Source organism: Peromyscus leucopus, chromosome 13 (assembly GCF_004664715.2).
Source record: "Peromyscus leucopus breed LL Stock chromosome 13, UCI_PerLeu_2.1, whole genome shotgun sequence".
NCBI lineage: Eukaryota > Metazoa > Chordata > Mammalia > Rodentia > Cricetidae > Peromyscus > Peromyscus leucopus.
In genome coordinates, this window is record NC_051074.1 from 29923395 (window position 1) to 29942693 (window position 19299).

The following is a 19299-nucleotide window of genomic DNA, read 5'->3' on the forward strand; positions in this document are numbered from 1 at the left end:
TCTAGCCCAACCATGAACTCAGACCAACCAATGAGAGACTCTGCCTCAAAAATATGGTGGAGTACTAAAGGAGACGACATCCAAAGTTGACCTCTGGCCTCCAAAAGCCCAGACATAAAATAATTATGTAATAATAAAATAACTAAAAATAAATCAGTTAAAATGTGGTCATAATAGACAGTAGAAGAGAATTTATGAACAGATATGGTAAGTGTATGATCAGACTCCCTCTGCTCTCCTTGGCCTCTTAGCCTCAGGATCCTGTCCTGCCTGGATGCCTCAAGTGCTCACCAGTCAGGTGAGCAACTCTGTCTTTACTGAATTATGGGAATTCTGTCTTTCCTGAATTATGGGCTGCAAAGCACTAAGCTCATTGTGGCCTGGTCCTAATGTATCTCACTCTAACTCATCTCTCACACCTGGAGATGAAGTAGGGTTCAACTCCTTATATCACTGTAACAAACTACTGTTATTCAGCCTAGAAAGGAGAAAATAGGAATATAAAATATAAAACGATGTTCTTGGGGCAGCCTTTCAAACCTGTGAACAGCAGGTTCATATGTCCTATGAAAAAGTCATGCTAATCATAGGAGGAATGGAGACCAGTGTCCCACTTTAGACTATGCACAGCACTGTCCATAAACTCAGCATTGGGCCAGAGTCCTTTACAAACACTGTATGCATGCTTTCACTGAGTCCAAACCATAGTAGGGAAAACAAACTTGTAAAGCTGCCTATCTTGGTGGGTGTCTAGGCATACTCTTATATTATCCCTAGAGGCCTGAAGACTTGATGAAGTTCATCACTCGATACACTATGTCACCACCGTTGTGTGGCCCTAAGAATGACCATGAACTTATGATTTGCACATACAACTAGAAAGCAATTAAGAGAGAGATTCTAGTTTTATTTTTAATAAAAAGCCAGATACCAAAACATATATTCTGTAGTTTCATAAGTATGAAATCACAAAGAGGCTATCTACTGTGAAACAAACCCAGACATCTGTTACCTTTGAGCTGCAGGTGAAAGAAGCTGTGAAGACACACTCCTAGGTGCTAAAAATATTTACTGTCCCTAAGTTGCTAACAGATATTTACCGATGTGAAAGAAAATTCATCAAGCTATATATGTAAGATGTACATATTTTAGTGCATGTAAATTACACCTGAAGTGAAAATTAAGTAGAAAAAAATGTGCATTCCAAAATGAAAAACAAAAGACCTGTAAACTAAGAATTATATCCATGATCTAAGACCATGATTGGCTCAATAAATTAATGCATTAAATATTCAAGATACATAGTAAGGTCCCCTGTGCTTGGAAGTCAAGTTCAGCTATGATTCCAACATGATTTCTGAAATAGCTTGCTCGATTAATATACCCACAAGTATATGCCCATGCATCGGTCACTTTTGTTTTTTCATTGTTGGCTGTTAAACTGGCACCTGTCCTGGAGACAACATCCTCTGCAGACTTACCTAGCAATTATTAGAATGCTTTATTCCCACAGCTTCAGACATGTTCAGAATATTAATAAAATATATTCCTTTTCTGGCTCTACAAGGCTTACCTAGTGATCCCTCCTATATGTCAGCCAAATTTCCCATGCCCTGACAATGGTTCTCTTTATTTGTGCAGTTCCAAGAAAGGGTGATGCTTAAGAGTGGACTGGAGGCAGCTAAGCTATCTCAATATTCACCAGCCTATCTCTTCTCTACCTTTCCCTCCGCCTTGACTTTAGTTGAGGTTTCATTATCTCTCACTCTTTGAAGCAGCTGTAGTTTCCATTTGTCTCACCTCTCTCTCCTCCATTATCAGAGACCCCACCCGCCTTGGCCTTTTTAGTGGTTCTGTGGCAACCCCATGGTCAAGCCCAAACCACTCTACTCAGTAAAGGCAACCGTTTGACTTAATCTGCTGTCTCACACCCCCATCACTTCGTGCATGCGGTCTGCTTCATCCAGTATTGCTCCATGGGTGCATGACTATGATTGACATTTCAGGTGGGACAATTCTTCATCGTGCAGAAGTATTCCGTGCATTCCAGTAGGTTTAGCATCCCTGGCTCCTGCCCACTGAGTGCCTGCGGTACCCACCTTCAGATATTGTGACAACTAAAACATGCCCCAGATGTTTCCAAGCATTCTGAGCTGCCCCCTTTCCAACTGACTACCTCCTACTGGTTCTTCATACCTCACTTCAAGTGCTGAGCTGAGCCACATGGAAATGCTTTGGTTATTGTCCAAGAACATGGTATTAGCTACTTAATATGGCTAACCTAAATAGTCTGTTCTCCAGGAAGCCTTCCCTAGTGATGTACAAGTATACTCCATGACTGTCTATATTAAAGTGCTTGCTACCAGGCACTGTAATAGCCAGGCTACTTATCATCCCTTCCTCTTACCACATGGCTTAACCCTAATTAACTATGAGCACATTATCAACTCTTACATCATTTCATCTCTCTAGCACTTGTGTTTGGCGCATAAGGTCTGGCTGAACCAATGAACAGGATGTTAGGCATACTTTCCCTGATGACTCAAGGTTACTATTCCTGGGCATGGAGATGTCTGCAGGGCATACTGAGGCCACTATTCTTTTCAGCTTGTTGTCAAAAGACCCAACTCTGGGCTGCATTGTAGGTGTGTGTGTGTGTGTGTGTGTGTGTGTGTGTGTGTGTGTGTGTGTATTATGAACTTTGCTTTACTGCATCACCATGACTAACTCCAGTGGTCCTTGGTGCTCTTTAGAAACAACAAAAGCAGGCCATCTGGAGGGCTATGGAAGCACACTGGTGAGCCTCCAGAATGATGCCGTTCTCTGAGGGTCCTATTGCTAGATTCTCTCTGGTTTTAACCATCTCAAGTCTCCCCTCTGGCTACTAAGGCTTTGGGGTTCTAAGACCTTCCTAAGTAGTTATTTTCCTTTGGAAGACTGCTGAAAGGTAGCTCAGGACTTAAAAGCACAGAAATGTTCCCAGCCGAGATGAAGAGCGGCTGGTAGAAAGATTAGCCAAGTGACTTTCCCAGGGGTTTTCTAAATGGTTGCTGTTTCTATATAGTCACCAAGTATATGATTCTACTTATTTATGTTAAAGAGCTTATATTAATAAACACTGGACTGTGCATCTCAAATATAGGACCATTCTAATTTTGGGGGAATGACTGCCAATTACAGAAGTGAAACCTTGCTGTTGTAATCTATACAAAAGCCAGGCCATGAGGAGCAGAAGCAAAGGGGAAAACCAGGCAAAATTAAATGAAGATACATCCTTTCAGAAAAATTCATGTGTGTTGTACCCTTAAAGATCCTTAATATACATCTCAATAAATAATACGTGATTCCATCAACAAGTAACTTTTCAGTCCTTTTATTTTCAATATATAATCATAATTACTTTCTGCTTGACAAGGCAATTACATCAATTTAAGAAACAATTAAATACACAGAAGAAAATTAAATATTTTTTACAATAGCTTATTACCTACAGGAATGTCCACATAATCTTATTCCCTTAAACATAATATTATACCTTAGATTAAGCCCTCCCATAGCTTGTGGGAAATTAACATTAAATAGCTACACATAGAAAACCTAGATCTATAAATAACATAAAACACAACTTAACTCTAACACGAGCTTAAACAAGACACACTATGATGCAATATGAATCAACTTCATCCATTGGACAAGTCCAGTGAGACACAAATCAGGTCTGTACAGTGATGTGCAGGTGCAGTCTCCAACCCCAGCTGTGTGTGAGCATTTCATCCTTGGACTGTGTCCAATTCCATGCAGAAAAGCATCAGTTTTTACATCCTCTTAACTCTCAAGCTGTAACAAAAGAGGGAAAAAAGTGTAAACTGCAAATAGAGGAATGGATGGTAGGAACGGCGTTGGTACCTGAAGTTACTTCACACACCTTCACTCTCATCTCGATATGAAGAGCAGCTCAGAGTCCATATGAGGAACTTGAGTCTGAGAAAGGATGGCCTTGCTCAACATAACTAAGCTAGTTCACAACAGGAACAGGGTATGAACACTTGTCTAGGGTTTCTAAGTTCAGTATATATGGTGCAACAGTGTTAGCTACCATCTATCCATTAAATGCTACATTACTGATGCAAGCCAGAATCACTGGTCTCTTTTTAATTAAATTTATTTTTCAGGGTTTAGCAACCAACCAAGTGTCAGGAAGTCTATAAAGGATAAAAAGAGGAAACATCTCAGCAATGAAAATCAAGTAGTTAATGACTATCAGATGCACAGAGAGATCTGATACATCATGTGAGAAAAGATATTAATTTAAAATAATAACAAACACAATGATGGAATTGACATATAAGCACAAAAATGCACTCTATGCTTGCATGGTCTAACCCAAGTTCCCCCTTCTAAAATCCAATGTCTCTAGACTGAAGACCTCCTCCGGGCCTGCCGCCCACCCTCTGCACCCTTCTTCCCCCATCGTTCGGGTAGACTGCTTGTCCTTCAGTGATCCATACCTGAGGAGGCGCACAGCCCTTTTCACCCAGCCCTGCTTTGGATCAGCACACACGGCCAGTTTCTTTTTGGTGTGAAAGCTGAAAAATCAAACATTGAACATTGCATTTGCCTTCAGTGAGCACTGAAATGTGTTTGTGTTTCAGAGAACATGCAAGGAAGCTTCACGTGCTAGTGTGTTGTTCCACACGCTAAGCATTTGGCTCCAGAGATGAAAGGAAAGAGAAAATGCTCATAATAAATCCTGATGGAAGGGATGGAAGAGACCTCTTCAGACTTTCCCTGTGATGTAACTGAGGACTCTACAGTTGCAGCAGATGCAGTCCAAGACTTGTCATCCAATGTTTGCTGCTGGTGGAGGTTTGTAATATGTATGTACATGGTGGGAAGCTTATATTACTCCAAAATATAACACCCTAAAAGAACCATGAGTATTTTAAGTGATATTATAATGAGCCCCATTTTCCAGTAGAAAAATGCTGAATTCAAAGGTGTCTTCCATGTGTCACATTGAACAAGTTTATTCTAGAAAGTGACTCTGCCCTGTGCAATGTTCACTCCTTCAAAACCTAAACACTAAACTTTGGACTTATTTCAGTCCTGCTTAAGCTTCGAAGTACATATGAAATAAAGCTATTTTGTTCTGTGTATTGTTTCTGAATAAAATGCCAATGAAGTTAAAAAAAATTTCTGAAATTCCCATGTATTCCTGACATAATGGAATCGAAGTTGGTGGATAACTTACATAACAGCGTTAATGTCACAAGCTTCATCAGCCAGCTGTTCTGTGAAACCCATAATCGCTTTTGGAGGAATGATGCTCTTTGTGTACCGAAGGCAGCAGTCGAAGCTGCTTGCTGCTAAAAGAAAAAAAAAACCAAAGCCATTGAGTTCACAGGGATGAGCTGTCATGTCTTTGAAACAGAGTTAAGGGTCTTTTAGGTCTAATTTAACATAATGCCCAGATATCGTTTTTAAAAATGGTATGGCTGTAATGTTTTGGTTCAACCAAACCAACACAGTATACAAGCCCGTGGCGTCTCTCAATCTCTAATAAGAAATCGAAATATATCATGGCAGTTTGCCATAATCACTCAAGAATATGGGTATCCGTCCCCACCACCATCCTTCAAGAATAAAAGACCTTTATAGAGAAGCATTTCATATTCAGAATATGGGGGGGGGGTCAAATTTCAATCTGCGCTCTGGCTACTGAGTAGGCAGTAGTGAAATTACAAAGAAGATGTGATTTTCTAAGAACTACAAAGACAAAATTACAGAGGGAAATGTAGTCATTAGGAGTTGTGCCCAAAGCACTCCGAAGCTGTTGTATTGGCTGGTGGAATTTAAATCCCGTCCACGAAGTTCACCACGTGTTTTTCAGGCATGCACCTGTTGCAGATAGTGATATAATAAAGCAATACTTGGACACTCCTCGGAGTTAAAGTGTAACCTGCTGTAAGGCACTGGATAAATGTTATCTCAAAGTTGGAGAACAATGTCCTCAGGCCTCACGGGGACACTGAGGTCAAGTGTCACAGTCTGAACCTTAAAGGGAAATTATGAACTTTACTAACATTACTTCGTTGGGAGGTTAGAAAAAAAAGGCTGGAAGTGAAATATTCTCCACATTTCTGAATGACCGTATGTCCTGAGAATGTCACACTCAGAACATCACTCCCAGAAAAGGTATTTAGGCATTGTCCTGAAGTTGAAGTGTCTCCGGAAGCCCATTCACTCTCCAAATCTGCTAGAATTGACAGCAGAGAAGATCCCTGGTCGCTAGCATCCACTCTTTCCTCCTCCTTTTACCCATGAGAGACTCCTCTTACCCAACCAGACCCTCTTATACACCTCTTAGTGGGCTGCTCTCCACAGGGCATCCCAAGATAAGGCCTGGGGAAAAGAAAGCCTTTGTCCCTCCTGTACCAGCAGAAGGGGCCACACTTACCTTCTAACTGGCTGTGGAGGTGAGCCAGCAGCACCCATGCCAAAGCAAGGCTGAGCAGGCTTTTGCCACTGCAGAACATTCTCAGCTCCAGGAGTGATCTGCTCAGTGCTGGGTACCCAGTGCCCTGTGAGTGTTCTTCTGCTCCAGCACCAGCCCTACTTATAGCAAAATATTGGGAATGTACACAAGAAGGCGTGTGCTTTCTCGGGGTTTTCCCCCATTGATTAATCTGCCTCCTCCTCTCATCACAAAGAAAACCCACAGGGAAAACTTCCTTCCTTTCCCTAATGTTGGGAAGGTGTGAAGGTCAGGTGGGGGCTGGGGAGGGGAGGGAGGGGAGGGAGGGCAGGCGGAGCACAGGGGAGGGGAGAACCGTGTTAATTCCTCTGGATGTAGGAAGAAGAAAGGCGGCTCAGACTAGTGGCCCAGAAATGGCACCCATCCAGGTATAATTTAATCAGTCTCTCTCTCTCTCTCTCTCTCTCTCTCTCTCTCTCTCTCTCTCTCTCTCTCTCTCTCTCTCTCTCTCTCTCTCTCTCTAAGAGAAGAACAGCCTCTGAATGGGACTATTTTCATACTCCTATTGTTACACCAGTTTCCTGCCCACAGCCAGCGCTGGAGGGGGGAGATCAGGCATGCTGCAACACAAGTTTGTGATTACATGATGGAGATTTAGCAGTCACAGAAGATTCTGAATTTCTGGACCAACATCCAGAGCAGGTTGTAAAGCGACATGACAGAAGTTTCCCAAACAGTTACGGAAAATACCAGCCTCACCACCTCCCCTAGAGCAGCGACTTCATCTTGATTTTACCCCAGCGTCTCTAAGAATTGTCTGTATTTATTTATATACCTTTAATCAGCACCGTAGCCCAGAACCACCATCCCTCCACCTGCCTTTTGTTCTTTGTGACAATGGACTGAATACAGAGCCAAAGGGAGGGAAAAAAACAAACACTATCAGCAAGGGCCAATCGGAAAAACAGTTCCCAAATGGTGATGGTGATGATAATAAAAATGTATTGGGATCTCTCCTAAGAGCTGTCTGCCAGAAAAATCAAGTGAAAGTAAAAGAATCCAAAAAAAAAAAAAATTAAATAAAAGATAGCTGGGGTTTCCTGTCCTTATGCTAGATATGATAGATTTTAGACAAAACAGATAAACACTGTTCCAGATAAGGATGGATTCTCACACTATTAAAGGATCCAGACATTCATGAATATAGGAATATAGACATAAAAGTTATGAACATACACACACACACACACACACACACACACACACACATCAAGCAATCACACCACTAAATACATGACACAAAAATTGACAGAACTGAAGAGAAGAAATGAAAATTCAATAATACAAATTGAAGACTCCACACTTTTCAGTGATCATTAAAAAAAAGTGAGCTGAAGATCTACCCCAAAAACAGGCAACTTAAACAATACTCTAAGCCAAAAGACAACAGACATCTCTAGAACGTTCTACTCAGAAATAAGATAATCATTTCTCTTAGTTGTACATGAAAGAATCTCCAAGATAAATTACATGATAGGTTACTGAAGACATCCTAAAAAATTTCAAAAGTGTTTAAATAATAGATACTATGTGCTTGGAAAGTACAATGAAATTAAACCATCAATCAATAGAAGAAGGAAATTTGGGGATTCACAAATGTATAAAAATTGATTGACATATTTCTAAATAACCAACATGCAAAAAAAAATCACTAGAAGTAGAAAAATACTTTGAGATGAGTCAAAACAAAAAACACAGCTTTCTAAAACTTAGAAGAGACTGTGAGAACAGTGCTCAAACGGGAGCCCACAGCTGCAACATCTGCATGAAAACCAAGAACAATGTCAAGTCAGTAAGCTTACCTTCTGCTTCAAGACACTCACAAAGTAGAGCAAGCTGAACCCAAAGCGGCCAAAGGGGAACCGTAAGGACTACAACAAAGTAGCAGAAAACCAATGGGACCTGAATCTTATTCTTCATCATGTTTGACATTAGCAAGCTTTACTTCCAATAACCAAGAAGATGGAAAAGAAAGTCCCCTCAGGGATGAGGGCACATCACTACTGACTTGAAAGAAATTCAAGAATTGTAAGATAAAACTATGGATGACTGTATGTCATCCAACATACAACATGAATGGAAGGACCACAATTGTGAAATTGAGTCAGAACTAGAATAGAATATTGAATAGATTTAAACAAGGGATCATATTAGTAACTGGAGTTTTTCTTCACAAAGAAAATCCCAGGATCAGATTGGTTCACTAGTAAGTTCTGTCAAACAGTCAAAGAAAAAATGTTGTCAACCTTCCACAACTTTCACAAAAAATCAAGAGAGGAAATTTCTGACTCATTCTGTGAGTACAATATTGGTGGACAATAATGAGAGGAAGACCTCATGTGAAAAGAAAACCACAAGTCAGTACTTCTTAGGAAAACAGACACACAAGGAGCCATTGTAAGTGTGTACTGCTTTGCTGAGGACCCTAGCTTTCCGTTCCCAATATGCCAGTTGGGCAAATCACCTCTAACTCCAGCTATAGGGGAATGTGATGCCCTCTTCTGGTCTCCCAGACACATACGTACACATAATTAAGAGTAATATAAATCTTTGTTAGAAAATTTTACAAAGAAACAGACATGAAAGTCCTCAACAACACACTAGCAAACTGAATCAAGTCACTTATATAATAGACTTATGTATCACACTTAAATGGGATTAATTATACCAGCCAACTAAAACATTAGGCACCTCAGAGGGCATGGAATTAAAGGATATGTACTGCAACATTTATTTTAAAAATCCATTTGAGAGCCGGGCGGCGGCGGCGGCGGCGGCGGCGGCGGCGGCGGCGGCGGCGGCGCACGCCTTTAATCCCAGCACTCGGGAGGCAGAGGCAGGCGGATCTCTGTGAGTTCGAGGCCAGCCTGGTCTCCAAAGCAAGTTCCAGGAAAGGCGCAAAGCTACACAGAGAAACCCTGTCTCGAAAAAAAAAAAAAAATCCATTTGGAAACATATTTGATAGACTCTAATGCTTACACATGATAAAAAAAAAAAAAATACCCAACAATCTCGGAGTCATAGAGAAATTCCTCAATCTGATAAAGTTGATTTGTGAAAACCCCAGAGTTAATGGCACGCTTACTGTTGAAAGGCTTAATACCTGATCCTGAGGGCATGAAGAAGACAAGATGTCTGCTCTCACCATTTGGCACTGTACTGGATGTGCATGTACAACTAATTAAGCATAAAACTGGGAAGGAGGGAGCACCCAGATGAGAGAGGAAGTAGGAACTGAATAAATGTGCAGACAATAGAAGCTTGCACATGCAAAATCCTTTTTTAAATCCTCTAATATGATTAGAACTGATTAATTCATTGAGGTCCAAGAATCAACCTCACTCTACAAGAACAATTGTATGTCTACAAACTATCAGTGAATAGTCTGAAAATACAACTAAGAAAATAACCTTACAACATCATCAAAAAGAATAAAATATGAGATGTTTGTGGTGACACAGGCCTGTCATATTAGCACTCAGAAAATACAAAAAATAAAATAGGCATAAATTTGAGAAAAGAATGGACCGGAAAGATGGCTAAGTAGATAAAGGCATTTTCCTCTGAGCCACACCATCCGCATTTAATCCCCAGACCTACGTGATGGAAACAGAGAACCATTCCTGAAATTCATCCTCTGACCTCCACATGCACACACTTGGCATATGCACACTCACAGGCACATGCATAACAAGTATTTTTTTTTAATTTGACAGAAGTAAAAATATACTAAAACCTAAAAATATCATTAAACAATTAAGAATAGCTACATAAATGGAAACATACTCCAGCTCCACAAAATAGATTAATATTATTAAGATATCCATATTCACTACATTCATCTACAGGTTCAATACAGGTCCTATTTTAAGTCAAGTTAGCTTCTTTTTAGAAATAGAAAAAAAAACAGTATTTAAAATAACATGGAATTGGAAGGGATCCTGAATGGCCCACACAATCTTGAAAAGAACAAAAACAAGTGGAAGGAGTCACATTTTCTCACTCCAGCCCTTATGGAAAAGCTGTGCTGACTAAGAAGTTGGTTTGAGGACGTCTGTGGCCAGCGGCAAAGAACTGAAACACTGGAGTTTAGCCCCTGTCTTTGAAGAATCGATTTTTGCTTACTGTAACAATGGCAGTTAGCGAAAGAAAGAGTCTTCTCAGTGAATAGTGCTGGATATTCACATGAAAAAAAAATGTAGCTGGGGGTGGTGGCACACACCTTTAATCCCAGCACTCAGGAGGCAGAGCCAGGCGGATCTCTGTGAGTTCGAGGCCAGCCTGGGCTACCAAGTGAGTCCCAGGAAAGGCGCAAAGCTACACAGAGAAACCCTGTCTTGAAAAACCGGAAAAAAAAAAAAAAAAAGTTAGACTCGCAACATACACAAAATAGCTCAAAATGAGTCACCAGCATAATAATAATTTTAAACTATAAAATTCCTAGAGGTAAACACAGAAATCAACCTTCCCGACCATAGATTACGCAATGGCTTTTGTTTCTGGCATCAAAAGTTCAAGCAATGGAACAAAAGAAGAAAGAAAGTGAATTATGTAAAAGCCAGCAAGAGGGAGGAAGGGGGATGAGGGAGGGCAGCAGGGAGTGAATACAGACTGTAAAGGGTACACCTGTGTGAAATATTACAAAAGAAAAACATTTGCACATGCACGCGCACACACACACACACACACACACACACACACACACACACACACACAAGCATATACAAAATAAATATATTGAAATTTAATTAACAGCCAAGCGGGTGGTGGCACACACCTTTAATCCTAGCACTCGGGAGGCAGAAGCAGGTGAATCTCTCTGAGTTCGAGGCCAGCCTGGTCTACAAAGCGAGTTCTAGGTCATCCAGGACTGTTACACAGAGAAACTCTGTCTCGAAAAGTCAAGAATAAATAAAAATAAATAAATAAATAATAAAATAAAATAAAATGTAATTAACCTTTTAATGAACAAAGTGCCTGAGTAGCCATTTCTCCAAAAGGGCCATATAAATGCCTGATGAGCATGTGCAAAAGCTCAAGATACTTAGCGTTCTGAGTCACACAGGAAATGCAAATCCAAGCCACCATAACATACCACATCACACCCACCAGGATGGCTACAATCAGTAAGCAAATAGGAAGAGCTGCTAGTGCTGTGGAGAAACGGGAACCTCATACACGCTACTGGGAGTGAGAAACGGAGCAGAGATTTGGGCAACAGTTTGACAGCTCATCCAGTGTTTAATCATAGAGTAGGACCCAGCAATCCCATCCCCACATATACACCCAAGAGAGTGCAAACACATCCTCACACAAACTCCGTGGACGGCTGGACTCACAACAGCTAGCAAGTAGAAATAGTCCAAGTGTCATCGGCTGATGAATAGATAAATGCAATGAACTATTACCTGGTAACCAAAATCAGGGAGGCAATAGAAACCCCAAAATGCATGAACCTAGGAAAACACTGTTCTCAGTGAAAGAGGCCATGTACAAGAGACTACCCACATGCGATTCCTTCCACGGGAACTGTTCAGAACTGGCAAATCAGTCAGAGTTGAGAGGCAACAGGGTGATTGTCCCGGGCAAGGCTGAGGGAATGAAAGCAGAATGTGGGTGACTGCTGATGGCTCTGTGATACTTGGTTCTTCTTTACCCCCAAAACAGATACTGGTCATGGTTGCACAGCCCGGGGAATATACGAAAACCCGGCAAATCATGCAGCAGCGGAGCTGGTGGTTTTTATGGTATGTCAATTACACCTCAATAAAGACAACAGCAACAAAGGAGCGCCCTGTCTGCCTGTGTCTGGTCCCTGCCCCAGCTGTCAAAGCCTCTTTCTTCTCTGTCACTAGTCAGGGGGCCTTGCAGCCAGGTTCGCTTTTCCTGTTTCCTCCACTCCCGTCACACCCCCTGCCTGCCTCTCGCCTTCTCACGTCTAAATAGGCACAGAAAAGAACAGCTCTTTTAGATTTGGTATCGAGATAAGTAGGAGAGAAAACATAAAATTTGTCATCCTAAGTCTAACCTTTTTCACTTAGCATGATGGTTTCCAGTTGCATTCATTAAAGGTCATCATTTCATTTTCATTTATGGCTGTATAAAATTTATATAACACACATGTGTAGTGTGTGTGTGTGTGTGTGTGTGTGTGTGTGTGTGTGTGTGACATTTTCCTTATCTATTCATATTTTATGAACATTCAGGCAGCTCCCATTTCTTGGTCATCATCAATAGCACCCCACTGAACATAGATGCACATCTATACATATATCTCTGTGGTACCACTTAGAGTCCCTTCTATAAAACCAAGAGTGTATAGCTGGGTTACATAGTAGTTCTGTTTTTAATTTTCTCAGAAATTTTCAAATTAATTTCCTCATAGTTAGACATTTGCATTCCTACCAGTGAACAAGAGTTTTTTTCTCTCACATCCTTTCCAGCATTAGTTGGAACAATACTGCATATTACTTTCTTGATCTCAGCCAGGATGAGTGAAATGAGATGGAATCTCAAATCAGTTTTGGTTTGCATGTTCTTGATTACTGAGGATATTGAACATGTTTTTAAAATGTTTATTGGCCATTTGTTTTCCTTCTTTTTCAAAGTAACTTTGATTGAAGTTGTCCTTTGACCAAAAAAAAAAAAAAGCTATCAGAGGGATTTTCTTTGGTTAGTTGGTTGGATTTTTATGAGGGGTGGGGGTAATTTCTGGAATTTATTCTTTCCAAATAACTCAGACACAACTGTCACAAGTCCTAATTCCTACATATAGTAGACTCTCAGGGCCTTGCTTTCCACACCCTCCCAAAAAAGTTGACAAGTATCTCTTCTATGGAAGGAGCTTATTGGTGTGTATATACAGACAGCTGAAAGCTGGTGTCTGCTTTCAGTGTAAGCATCTTTAAAAGCAGTATGTACCAAATACATTTTACTTAAAACAGTAATAGAATTGCTAACAAAATGGCCATCTAGACATTGCATGACTTATTTCGGTTTCTATGATAGGTGAATATTAACTTGGCGTGACAATCACGTTCTGTGTCCACCCAACATCCTCTGTCTCTGCTGAATTTCCATGACACATCTTAGGAAGGAGGAAGTTCGTTGCAAAGCTGCATGGATTGTGCCTCTATCAGGTGCAAGACAGGGAATGTGTTATGAAAGCAAGGAGCCATGATGTTTGATTCCTACTAAAGAGAGCACATTCCTGGGAGAGGAAAACTTCAAAAGAAGACATAGACCACCATAGATCCTGCAAAGTACTGCATCAGAGATAAACCAAGAGCTGTGGCAGGACAAGGATGATGTCCCTGTCTGGAGCAGCATAGGAGGCATATCTGAGCATCAAATTGAAGAAGGAAAGTTAGATACTTTCCTTCCCAATGTCAAATTCAAACATCCCCAGCCTTCCTTTCTGATCACCAAGAAACTGCCAGCTTTAAATTTCTAATCTTTTCATGAAAAAGTTCAACCCACACTGGAAAAAAATGTCCAATTGTATGGATGCATATCTTGCACTCTTCCTGACTCTGTGACTTCAAAAGGAAGTAAGAAACTGACTCTCAGATCTCCTTCTCATAAATAGGGATAGTAAAATGTTTCATAGAACACAGTAGGTTTTCAGCAGGTATTCTCCTCTTCCTCCCTCTCAATTTTCCTTTCTGGTCTCAGGATTAACTCATTCCGTATGTTTCCTCTTAACTCTATGTAACTATACAGTCATATATCACATTCAGTGCTTATATGGTGGTGCTCCAGTATGATTATGTGGAAACAGCAGAAATGTTATTGTCTAGGAATGCTGTGGCTATCTTAGCCACACTCATATTTGTGACAATGCTGATGTAGAAAAGCCTGCTGTTCTGTTAGTGTATATGATACCACACAGCTGTGTGCAGTGTGTGAGGCTTGATAATTATTAGTACAATGTTACAGTGCTACTGAGTTATGTACTTATAATTTTCATGATTATATAAAGGTGTTATGAGATGGAGAGAGAGAGAATCTGGAAAACTACCCAGTCCTTCATGAGGTACTTCAGAAGAGGACATTGTTGCCATGCAAGACAACAGTTCCACAATGCTATTGCCCCTCAAGACCTTCCATTGGCCAGGATGTGGAGGCAGAATTCAGTGACATACATTTCTGACCCTGGTCCAGCTATGGTTTGGATGTAAAATGTACCCTCATGTGGTGGTTTAGATAAGAATGGCCCCCATAGTTTTATATATTTAAATGTTCAGGTAGTGGCAGTAATTGAAAGCATTAGGAGGCATGGTCTTATTGGAGAAAATATGTCACTGGGGGTGTGCTTTCAAAAGCAACTCCCAGATCCTTCACCGGCACCACAAATGCCTGTCTGCAGCCATGTTTCCCACCATGATGATAACGAACTGAACCTCTGAAACTATGAGCCAGCCCCAGTCAAATGCTTTTCTTTATAAAACTTGGTGTAGTTGTGGTGTCTGTTCACAGACATAGAACATTGACTAAAATATCCCGTAAACTGATGTGTCTAAACACCTGGACACCAGCTGGCAGCTCTGTCTGGGGAAGTTTCAGAACTTTTGAGACTGTGATCTAACCAGCAGAAGTGGGTTTCTGGGAGTGGGCCTTGAAGACAGTATCGCCTTCTGGTTTTACCCTAAGCTTTCTATTTCTTGGTCTGCTGAGATGTGAACAAGCCATGTCTCGAGTTCCTGCCACTGGAAAGCCATTCCAGCTGCCATGCCCTCTATGTTGTAATGTACTACGGCCCCCTGAAACTGAGTTCCCCAATAAATTCTCCTCTCTTAAGTTACCTCCGTCAAGGATTTTAGCCACTCACACCAACAAGGAAAGTAACCAATACAGTGGTTGTTCCAGGTAAGCCTGGTCCCGTTGTGTGGTACCAACTCCCAGGTGCTGTGAGACCAAAGACAAGAGACAAACAGACCCAGGTCCTTACAGAGGGCAACTCATTGGCCACGTGCTGATGGGATCATGGTTATTGGGACAGGGCAAGCCAAAGTAGGTCTCCATAATTTAAGTCAGACTCTGTGGACCTCGAAAGCACCCAAGACAAAATGACCTCCTCTGATATGTAATGTACCTGATTTATCCCAGACTGGTATCAAAGAGTCAGACATATGCCTGGTGCCAGTGTCCAGTTGTAAAGCTCCACACACTACTGTTATGGACTTTGTCTATTTATAGTAAGCTGGGTAAGTATTTGGGGAATACCAAGCAGGTTTACTCTAAGGGAGTGGTGGGGATTAGGACTCATGATGACTGCAGCCTTCAGAGGGGGAACCCAGCGAGCAGGTTAATGTGCATGTTCATGTCTTACTTTTCACAACTAAGTTTAGAAATGGAATAATAGTAATGATGAAGAGAAAATAATGTTCTAAGAGATGAAACGATTTCTGCACTGTCCTATGGTGTCTTTGTGTTTTAAGCAATGTTTCTTTACCAGAGTTAAAAGGTTTTAAAAATGTAAATGTTCATAAAGTAAAAGTTTCACAGTGTCTAAGGCTCAAATTCCTGAAAAAATTAAAAATTTTAGTATACAGTACTTATAAACTGTGCACAAGTGTGTAGTAGTGTCCTGGGCCTCCACATTCTTCCACCCTGCACCAGCCAGTGGTAGAGTGACTGCCAGCCCTTTGAGCTCCAGTCATGGTGCCTGCCTCATGCAAGTTTATCATCTTGTAACTTTTATAGCATCTTTTTATGGTGTCTGTCCTATGTTTAAGAACACAAATACTTACACTCGTCTACAGTATACAATGAAGTCACGTGCTGTGTGGGTTTATAACCTAAGAGCAAAAAACTGTACTTTGAGCCAAAACATGTAATCAACTATGTATCTCGATTTATGTAAGGACTTCAACGTACCCAACAGAATCTCCTAACTATGTTTTTCTCAGAGCCTTGTTCCATTGTTAAGAAACACATGGCTGCATTTCAATTCACTCATCTTCAAAATCTAACTTTAGCTTCAAGGGGTGTCCCACAAAAAATAACACTCTGTATCTGTCCTGTCTACTTGGAAACAAATGTGATCATAATAACATATACTATGACATGTGCCTCAGGAGTATAAAATTTAGTACAGAAACACACTGGAAACTGTAGCTTTTCTATTTATCTCGAAAACTACTGTGGTAACACTTACTATATTTATGTGTTTTCGGTCTCTGAAAATGTAACCTTTGGACCAATATTATCAGTTCTTTTCTTTTACAGTATTACTCTTCCTATATTTTACTTTCTCTTTTATTAAAGTAAAAAGACTCATATGGACACTGTTATGTTTTTCTAAATGAGCATTTTCATTTTTCTAGAACGACACATTTGCTGGAAGGAAGAAAAGAAAGAACGGGAAAGAAGAATGAAAGGAGGAGGGAAGGAAGGAAGGGTAGGAAGGAAGGGAGGGAGGGAGGGAGGGAAGGAAGGAAGGAAGGAAGGAAGGGAGGGAGGGAGGGAGGGAGGGAGGGAGGGAGGGAGGAGGGAGGGAGGGAGGGAGGGAGGGAAGGAGGGAGGAAGGAAGGAAAGAAGGAAAGAGCCTTCAGTCCCACCCTAGCCCAGGCTCCCCCATAGACCACTCCTCACACTTGTGAGGCGTACTTTTTTGCTATCAGAACCATCCTGATAATTACAGATGCTGAGAGGCATCACTAGTGTTCTACTTACAGCAGCAACCACTGTCTCCCACCTCCCACTGTGACAAACAAAGTGCCAATTGTTTCTAGAGGACAAAAGTCTTTGTAAGTGAGAGCCATAGTCTCAAAGGAACAATAATGAATCCCTTTTTATATTTTATTGGATTTCTAGTTAAGTATTTTCAGTGATACAACTTACCTTTTAAAAATATATCTTATTTTAATATATAATATAAATCAATATATTTAGACATTTTCTCATACAATAAATATTTTTTAATTGAGGGTCTATACACTATGCTCCACCCACAAACCAAATTCAGCCCACTTCCTGATTTGTGCATAAAGCTTTACTGGCACACACCACGCTCTCTTGCCTCAGCACGTCCACGGTAGAGATGAGCCCTTGAAATGGACTGTGTGGCCTGAAAAGCATAAACTATTTACTCCCTGGAGTTTTATCGTTTCCCACATCCTGTTCTAGAATGTGGTCATTCAGGGACCCATAGCATTTGATCATTTTGGGGAAAGTACAGTTTCTTCATTCACTTGGGAGACTTAAGTTGTTTACAATTTTTGCTATTGCAATTTTTTTAAGGTGAGCATGCAACCTTGAGTACTTCTTTCATGGTTTTTGGAAAGTACTTAAGGTTTCCATCGTTCAGTTCAGCATCTCAAAAATAAGTTTTTGACTCTCACTATTACTTGTTGATACACAAAGTCCAGATGTCTGCTATCAGCAACATTCAGGCCATGTATGTTTCTATGAGTATCTCCTCTCTCACTGTCTCTCTGTCTCTGTCGCTGTCTCTTTGTCTCTGTTTCTCTCTCTCTCTCTCTCTCTCTCTCTCTCTCTCTCTCTCTCTCTCTCTCTCTCGTGTGTGTGTGTGTGTGTGTGTGTGTGTGTGTGTAATGTGATTAGGGATCACATCATGACAAGAACCAGAGGGTGTTTCACATGCAACTTTACTGTTCTTTCTTTGTGATGGAGGGGATTATACCCATGCCTTATACATAGAGACTGCAAGAAGCTGTAGAGTTGAGGGGGTCTTTTTTTTCCAGAAGACCTTTTTAAATCCCAACTGGTCATAAATACTAGAAATACTTGAGCCACTTTCCGCCCTTGGCATCAGGAGGGGTTTTTTAGGTGTTACTAGGGCAGCACTGGTTCCAAAGGTGGAAATTTATGAAAGGTGGTTTGTTACATGTTGCATCAAGGACGAGTTGGAAGCCAGTGATTTTAAAGCCATTTGGTCATTGGTGTTCATCAGTTTGGTCTGAGAGAATCCAAGAACAGCAAATCCACAGGTGCCACACTAGTGAAAACTTAAATGTTCCAGAGAGTATCAAGACAAAGAGCACAACCAGTTACCTGCATAATAAAAGAGGGTTTTACAAACAAGTTTTTATCAGAATGTGAACACCATCGTTACAAAAGATCAATTTCAAAGATCATTATTATGACTGCAATTATATAATATCGCAATAGTTTTACATTTTGATTCAGGCCTAGTTGTTGATACAAATGATATTTTGGAGCTACCTTCAAATTTCAAGTATCCATGACACCAGAGACAAAGAATTAGTGGACAATTTTCGTGATAATTTTTTGAAACTTTAGTGATAGTCTCCATAAACTACATTTCTTGTCCTTTTTTCATAGCTCACAATATTTTTTACTTAAAATGAAATTACATCATTTCCCTCTCCTCCAGCCCCTCCCATAAACCATGTCTTCCCTCTCCCTCTCTCAAAAATCATGTCCTCCTTTTCTTAAGTCACCTCACATACATCCTAAACATATAAACTCCACCTGCTGGTTCTGCTCAGTGTTGCTTATGAGCTTATGATTTCAGTGCTGGCCACTTGGAATTAGGTAACCAAGAAGTCGGAGCATCCCTGGGAAGAACTGTTTCTTTCACTCTTAGCTTTCTTTTGTTGCCTATAAACTATAATTCTGCTCTATTCACATCATGGGACACTTTGTCTTCTATTTTAGTAAACGTATAAATAGGGTTCGGAGCTTACTGACTGCCTGTCCCCCAATGTCATTTATTACACTAATTCCTCTGCCTGCCTTATGACTGTTTTGATGACTTATGAGTGCAGTTAAAGTGT

General features: G+C 40.7%; 1 protein-coding gene across 4 annotated transcripts; it reads right to left on the reverse strand.

Annotated features, from left to right (window-relative positions):
- Positions 1-3344: 3344 nt before the first annotated feature.
- On the reverse strand, positions 3345-6732 carry Ccl20 (C-C motif chemokine ligand 20). Of its 4 annotated transcripts, none has more exons than XM_028874062.2 (4): positions 6458-6723; positions 5252-5363; positions 4509-4586; positions 3345-3837 (listed from the first exon to the last, which is right to left on the reverse strand). In XM_028874062.2, the coding sequence occupies exons 1-4, from the start codon at positions 6534-6536 to the stop codon at positions 3816-3818; spliced, it is 291 nt and encodes a 96-aa protein (XP_028729895.1). In that variant the 5' UTR covers positions 6537-6723; the 3' UTR covers positions 3345-3815. The 4 variants fall into 4 exon arrangements, with proteins under 4 accessions (XP_028729895.1, XP_028729894.1, XP_037066359.1 ...); XM_028874061.2 differs by having other exon boundaries at positions 5252-5366; positions 6458-6716; XM_037210464.1 differs by lacking the exon at positions 3345-3837 and having other exon boundaries at positions 3867-4586; positions 6458-6732.
- Positions 6733-19299: the final 12567 nt, after the last annotated feature.

Coding starts and splice junctions, on each gene's coding strand:
- Ccl20 (XM_037210463.1), bottom strand. CDS start 6,536: ATGTTCTGCAGTGGCAAAAGCCTGCTCAGCCTTGCTTTGGCATGGGTG. Junction 5,367..6,457: donor CCTCCACAGCCAGTTAGAAG/GTAAGTGTGGCC, acceptor TTTTTCTTTTAG/CAGCAAGCAGCTTCGACTGC. Junction 4,587..5,251: donor TGTGACATTAACGCTGTTAT/GTAAGTTATCCA, acceptor TTGATTTTTCAG/CTTTCACACCAAAAAGAAAC.